This window comes from Vicia villosa, linkage group LG5, assembly GCF_029867415.1.
Source record: "Vicia villosa cultivar HV-30 ecotype Madison, WI linkage group LG5, Vvil1.0, whole genome shotgun sequence".
NCBI classification, from domain to species: domain Eukaryota; kingdom Viridiplantae; phylum Streptophyta; class Magnoliopsida; order Fabales; family Fabaceae; genus Vicia; species Vicia villosa.
The window spans coordinates 134,928,962-134,936,470 of NC_081184.1; the positions used below are offsets into that span (position 1 = coordinate 134,928,962).

A 7,509-nucleotide genomic window follows, 5' to 3' on the forward strand; every position below is an offset into this window, starting at 1 on the left:
CCGTTATATATGATTGTAATTATTTAGCATTAACTCGTAACGAATTTGTTCGTTAAAATAAAAATCCAAATCTTTATATAAAATTTATTTGTTATATATAATTGTAATTATTTAGCATTAACGTGTAACTAATTTGTTCCTTATTCATAATATCTCAAATTTTGTTGGGAAATTAATTAGTCAAAATAAATAAGATTTAGAATGATATTCCAAAATTACAATTACTAACATTTAACTAAACCACATAATTAGACACAGCTCTTCTATATAACTTGCAGCCAATTTTATGACAAAAATCTTGACCCCATCAAGTAGTTTTCTTGTATGAAAACTAATAGATAAACCCACTCAAAAGTTGAATAAATAGAGGGAAAACATTTTAATTTAAAAAAATTCAAAAACAAAAAGAACCTATAAAATTAAAATATTTGAGTGTGGGGGTGAAGAAGATATGCTAGCAGTAGAAGGTTAGATACAAGTTGCAAGTTGGAGATAAGCAGAGACGTTGATTAGGAACAAATGGGTCCCACAGCACGAGACATAAGAGATCTATTCACGGACGGCTGAATTAAACGACGTTAGAATCTATCTATTTACAATTTTAACCCTAGATCCAAAGCCAAGTGGGTTAATTTGCAATTAAAATAAAGTGTAGTACAAACAGTGTGCGTGTTGTTGTAATTGCTGCTGTTGTTCCTTTAAAACCCAACCCTACTCTCATTTCCGCCTTCTCTTTCTTCTTTCTCTGTCTCTTTCTTGGTTTTTCTCTGTTAAGGTGCCTTATACCAACTCGGCCATTTCAAGTCCATCTTTTTCAGAGAGAACATAAAGAGAGAAAAAACAGAGAAAGAAACTAATTTTAACTATGGCTCAACAAACTAGCAGTGGAGATCTGAATCAGAACCCAAACCAGAGCCAGAACCCGAGCCAGACTCCAAACCAGAACCAAAACCAGCCACAGCAGTGGGCCCAGCCCCATCAGTATCAGCAACAATGGATGTCCATGCAGTATCCTGCTACTGCTATGGCTATGATGCAGCAACAGATGATGATGTATCCACAGCATTACATGTCGTATGTTCATCCTCATCATTATCAGCCGCCTCACCAGCAGCAACCGTCTCCGCCGCCGAGTACTCAGAGTCATCATGGTCATGGTCATGGCCATCATCCTCATCACCAGCAGCAGCATCAGCAGAAACAAGTTTCTCCTGAAGAGATCAGGACGATCTGGATTGGTGACCTTCATCATTGGATGGACGAGACTTTTCTTCATAACTGCTTTGCTCATACGGGCGAGGTTTACTTTCTTTCTCTTTTACTCTCTTAATTATAATTGAATTTCTTAGATTTGTTTGCTTGGTTTTAATGGTTTTAATTTAGATGCTTCATTTGCTTAATTTAAATATATGATCTTGATTTATTGCTGGATTTAATTAAGCCTTGAGGATTTTGCTTAACCATGATTCAATGTTGAATTTAAGTTTAGTTTAAGTTCTTTGATCTTAATTTTAGTTTAGTTTAAGTTCTTTGATCTTAATTTTAGTTTAGTTTAAGTTCTTTGATCTTTTGTGTGTGTGTGTGTGATTGTTGAACTCTTCAATGGACTAGGGTTTTGAATTCTGATTAAGTAAGATGATTTCTGTTTTTTATATCATTGGCATTGCTACTATAAGGTGGAATCTACTTTTGGTACCTAAAGTGGTCCCCTAGAGTATGAATGCTTAAAAACGTTACAATTTTGACCAATATTTTCACTAGGTTTGCTAATAAAACCTAGATCTCTTAATTGTACCCTGAAAATGGAGCTGATGAAAGTTGTTTTTTTGTCCTATGATGTATTCTATGATGTTTTCATGCTAAATATGTTAAATACCAATAGGTGAAATTGACATTGATGTATTCTTTGATGTTTTCATGTTAAATACCAATAGGTGACATTGACATTAATGCTCCGACTTTTCCGCTTATGGCCATTTACGAAGAAATCTTTTTGCTTGTCGTTTTTTAATTAGTTTTTTTTTGTCTACCTTATATATATGTAGGTTGTATCGGCCAAGGTCATACGTAATAAGCAAACTGGTGTCTCGGAGGGATATGGATTTGTCGAGTTCTATACGCGAGGAACGGCTGAGAAAGTCTTGCAGAACTTTAATGGTGCTATGATGCCAAATACAGATCAGGCGTTTCGTCTGAATTGGGCTACATTCAGCGCTGGCGGCGGTGGTGGTGGTGAAAGGCGTTCTTCTGAGGCTACTTCTGATCTCTCTGTTTTTGTAGGAGACTTGGCCATAGATGTTACTGATGCTATGCTGCAGGAGGTGTTTGCTAGCAGATTCTCATCTATTAAGGGAGCAAAAGTTGTCATTGATTCTAATACTGGTCGTTCAAAAGGTTATGGTTTTGTTAGGTTCGGTGATGACAATGAAAGGACAAGGGCAATGACTGAAATGAACGGCGTGTATTGTTCTAGCAGACCTATGCGAGTCGGTGTTGCAACGCCAAAAAAAACTTATGGCAATCCACAACAATATTCTTCTCAAGGTTTGTATGTTGGTAAAATTTGAATACTAACATGTATGATACATAAGCTGCTTTATTTGCAAGTATGCTTAATGCTTTCAATAATCATAGCCGGCTTTTCAATACCAGTCCCGGAGCTTGTTGATGCTTAAATATATTTATTCGTATATTAAGTATCATATTTGTTTCTGGCTTTACGCGTTAATGAACAAATTATTTTTTATATTTGACAATTGCTTATCGCCGAATTTTCAATTCATTCGCACTTTGTTTCTACTCCTTGCCCATTTCATGATATATATCCTTTGATATCTAAATGTCAAGTTTGAGCATTTTAAACCTCAATCATATTGAATGTTTGTGATACATGTAAATAGATTTCTTTTAACTCTAGAGAAACTTGAATGCATAACCGAGCAGAAAAATAATTGTTTATTGTATATATTTCCATATTTCCTTTTTTACGTTGATAATACGGAGAGCGAGTTATTATCACTGTAACACGTAGTAATATCACATATCGTGCTTCAAATTAGAAATTTAAATAGCTGACTTTTTTTCTATCTTAACTAGCTGTAGTGTTGGCTGGTGGTCACTCTTCTAATGGTTCTATGGCCCAAGGTTCCCAATCTGAAGGGGATTCTAACAACACAACTGTGAGTCTGCTTTTGTATATTTTTCGATATCGTCATATATACCTTTTTTGATATCTCAGTAACGAAAATATGTTACAGATATTTGTTGGAGGGCTTGATTCTGAAATCAGCGATGAGGATCTCAGACAACCATTTTTGCAATACGGCGATGTTATCTCTGTGAAAATTCCAATCGGTAAAGGATGTGGCTTTGTTCAACTGGCTGACAGGTAACACTTTTGTACGAAATCCCTAATTATGCCAAACACTTGCTGCTGTAGAACTATATAACGATAACGAGACAATATTGAAGGAAATTTCTGTGAAGTGTGAACTAATGCATAAGATGATATAATTGTGATTGCATTTGCCGACATCGTTAATCTCGTCTTATTTTTGCCTCGCTGTATAAGCTATGTTTTAATGCCTTCTGCTCTTTCTTTAACAGAAAGAATGCTGAGGAAGCTATTCAGGGATTGAATGGAACAGTGATTGGGAAGCAGACCGTGCGTCTTTCTTGGGGTCGCAGTCCAGGAAATAAGCATGTGAGTTATATTTTCTTCTTCTCCGAACTCAATTAATTCGTGATCGGGCCAGTTTGATGTTTGTGTGCTAAATCTTCTAATCTAAAGCATTCCAGGCATGATCAATGCATCTGTAATCCGTCGATACTGATAGTTTGTTATTTATTTTCTATTATGACTTGAAATCATTTTCTAATTTAATTGCTTGGAATCTGACAGTGGAGGAATAATGACTCGAATGGAAACCATTACGGCGGGCAGGGTTATGGCGGCCACGGATACGGAGGCCATGGATATGCTGCTAGACAGAATCAGGATATAGCTATGCAACAACCTGCTGCTGCAATTCAAGGGGCTTCGTAACGTTTATGGCGCGTCGCGTCGCTCTTGGTACCGAAATAGGATGGATTTTATTGCTCTCATAAGTGAACTGTAGTGTTATTTTTAAAGTTGTAGCTGGGTTATATGGTACCCAAAGGTGGTTATTTATTAAAGATTATATATTTAAATGTCTGAAATTTTGGATTGAACTTGACCATATAATATGGCTCGAGTTATTTTTGGGTTTTTCTTTTTTAAATCGTTAGTAGACAGCCAAGATTATTTTTAATAGTATCTTTACACAGGATGATGATGTAGCCGATTGCATAAACTTGATATTGAGTGTAAAGATTGAACAATATAGAAATATTTATTTCATGTTTGATCTTAAGTTTAAAATAAAGTTTAGTAGGGTTCTTAGTTACTTACATAGTTCACTTCTCTTTCAAAGTTGTTCAATTTTGATATTTTAAAAGAGAAATATTATCTTTATATACACTTACACCGTATAATACTACGGTTTGAATTTTTAAAAATGATTTTTTATTTATTCTGATACAAATAAGTACATGTGGGTGCTGTACTTTGTTACTGTGTAGAGATAGGGTGTACAATTTTGGTGTATATATATAGCAACTCTCATTTTTATAGGAAAAAATATTTGTACACTATAAGGGTACATTTAATATACTATTTCTATTTTTTTAATAATTTATATTTTCTTAGATTTTGTGTCACCAACATTTTGCTTTTTGTTTCATACGGTGTGAAAAAGTTAGTGTACAAATAACACAGCTGTTTTAAAATGGTGAAACCGAATAAAATACAAATTTGTTATTGTATACGAAACTGTATAAAATATTAATTTATGATAAATACACTGAATTGAGTCTGAGTTTTATAGTTATAGATATGGATTCAATGAATTTAGTACCAGACCTAGATGCTATATGTGTTTCGTCTATAGATAAACTGCACAAATTTCTGTCAAACTTTTAAATATATAGTAAATTTACTATCAACTAGTGTTTTAAAAACTAGACATTAAATCGGTGAGGATATTGGGTCACTGGTTTATTGGTCGAACTATTGGGTCACTGGTCGAACCGCATGTCTGTAACGGGTTAAACCGGATAACTCGATTGATTAGACCGGCCATTATCAAAAATTATATAGATATAAAACTTGTCGAACCGGATGATTCAATCTCTACAAAATATAACTAGCACTTAAATTTTATGAAAATATCATATTAAAAAGAAATTTTCAAATTCATAATTTAAATTCAAATTTTAAACATAAGTATCACACATAATAAAATAGTACAAAATTATAAAGTATAATTGCAAACAGAGGTTAATTGCAACATAATCTAATTGAATACTCCCTCCGTTCCTTTTTAAGTGTCGTTTTAGAAGAATTTTTTTTCCTATTTAAGTGTCGTTTTATAATTTAATGTTATAATTTGTCAATTATACCCTTATTTTTTCAATAACTCCACCTCACAGTTATTGAAAAGAGAGAATGTATAATTGAATTTATTTAGAAAGAGAAAAATAAATAAGGGTATAATAGTAAAAGTAACTCTAATAATCCACTATATTGGTTGAAGAGTTTTATGCTAGAATGACACTTAAAAAGGAACGGAGGGAGTAATTTATAACAAAATAATTCTATTGTTTACTAAATTTAATTTAAGAAAGGAAAAATTATTTAAATATTAGGATCTCTTTTTTCAATATCAATCATTGGTAACAAAATCAACCGCATCTACAAATTTATTTATTTATTTTATTTTAATTTTTCATTAAAAATAATTAAAAAGACGCCGCTTTAATTTTTTAAAATTAAAAAAATGCATTTAAACCGCCAGTTTAGAAAAATCGCCAGTTTTAGTGGTTTAAACCGGTTTTTGACCGGTTCACATCAGTTCGATGACATTCTCGATCCAAGTATTGAATCAGACCAGTTACTTATCCAATTCTCAATTCAACCGGTCCGACTGGCCGATCCGGTGCAGTTTTTAAAACACTACTATCAACAACAGTATTTTAAAAATCGCCTCGACTAACTAGACAATCCCATTGAGATTTGAATTAAAATCAAATGATTCAATTTTGATAACAAAATAGTAAAATATTAAATTGAGTTGAATTGAATTAGATGATTTGGTTTTTAAAAAGAATCATATATTTAGAAAAAATATAAATACATGATAGTAAAATTTGACTTTTCTTTCAGATGACTAATGAGATTTGCATTTATTATTATGTTTTAAAATTTTAGATTTTAAATTTAATCTATAATATAAAAAAATTAATGGCAGTGGAAAAATTCAATAAACACTTAGTTGATCTTTAGTCACCACATTAAAATTGTCTTTATTTGATCTTTGTACAATAAAGTTCTTAATTTTATTATTAAAATAATACAACTCTCATATTTTATCAAACTTATCAAATCTCTCTTCATTCTCTATTTTTTTTCTCAAAGATCACTTTCTCACTTCTTTCTTCAAAAAAAATAAATATTATTGATCTATATATTTTTATATAGGAAAAATAATATTTATGATCCAAATATTTTTTATTCAAAAATGGTATACGGAAAAATTTATTCAAAAAATCTATTATTGATCAAAATATTTTTATATACGAAAATTTAATATTGATCCAAATATTTTTGTAAATGATGCCTAAACAAAAATAATATTTGTATACAAAAAAAAACTATTATTTAAGAAAAATAGCATTTATGATCCAAATATTTTTTTTATTTAAAAATGGTATACGAGAAAAAAATTTACTATTGATCTACATATTTTTATATACGAAATTTACTATTGATTCAAATATTTTTGTAAATGATACCTAAACAAAAACGAAGTCTGTATACGGGAAAAAAATCTATTATTAATCTAAATATTTTTATATACGAGAAATGATATTTATGATCAAATATTTTTTATCCAAAAATGGTATACGGGAAAAAAAAATCTATTATTGAGCTAAATATTTTTATATACGAAAATTTAATATTGATCCAAATATTTTTGTAAATGATACCTAAACAAAAATAATATTTGTATACGGAAAAAAATCTATTATTTACAAAAAATGGTATTTATGATCCAAATTTTTTTTATTTAAAAATGGTCTACGAGAAAAAATTTACTATTGATCTAAATATTTTTATATACAAAATTTACTATTGATTCAAATATTTTTGTAAATCATACCTAAACAAAAATGAAGTCTATATACGGGAAAAAAATCTATTATTGGTCTAAATATTTTTATATTCGAGAAATGATATTCATGATCAAATATTTTTTATCCAAAAATGGTATACGGAAAAAAAATCTATTATTGATCTAAATATTTTTATATACGAAAATTTAATATTAATCCAAATGTTTTTGTAAATAATATCTAAACAAAAATAATACTTGTATACGGAAAAAATCTATTATTTACAAAAAAATAGTATTTATGATCCAAATATTT

General features: G+C 30.4%; 1 protein-coding gene across 2 annotated transcripts; it reads left to right on the forward strand.

Annotated features, from left to right (window-relative positions):
* Nucleotides 1-698: 698 nt before the first annotated feature.
* On the forward strand, nt 699-4,292 carry LOC131602605 (polyadenylate-binding protein RBP47-like). Of its 2 annotated transcripts, none has more exons than XM_058874762.1 (6): nt 699-1,300; nt 2,046-2,544; nt 3,103-3,179; nt 3,258-3,388; nt 3,607-3,703; nt 3,902-4,292. In XM_058874762.1, exons 1-6 carry the CDS (start codon nt 866-868, stop codon nt 4,043-4,045), a joined length of 1,383 nt encoding a protein of 460 aa, XP_058730745.1. In that variant the 5' UTR covers nt 699-865; the 3' UTR covers nt 4,046-4,292. The 2 variants fall into 2 exon arrangements, with proteins under 2 accessions (XP_058730745.1, XP_058730743.1); XM_058874760.1 differs by having other exon boundaries at nt 700-1,300; nt 3,097-3,179.
* Nucleotides 4,293-7,509: the final 3,217 nt, after the last annotated feature.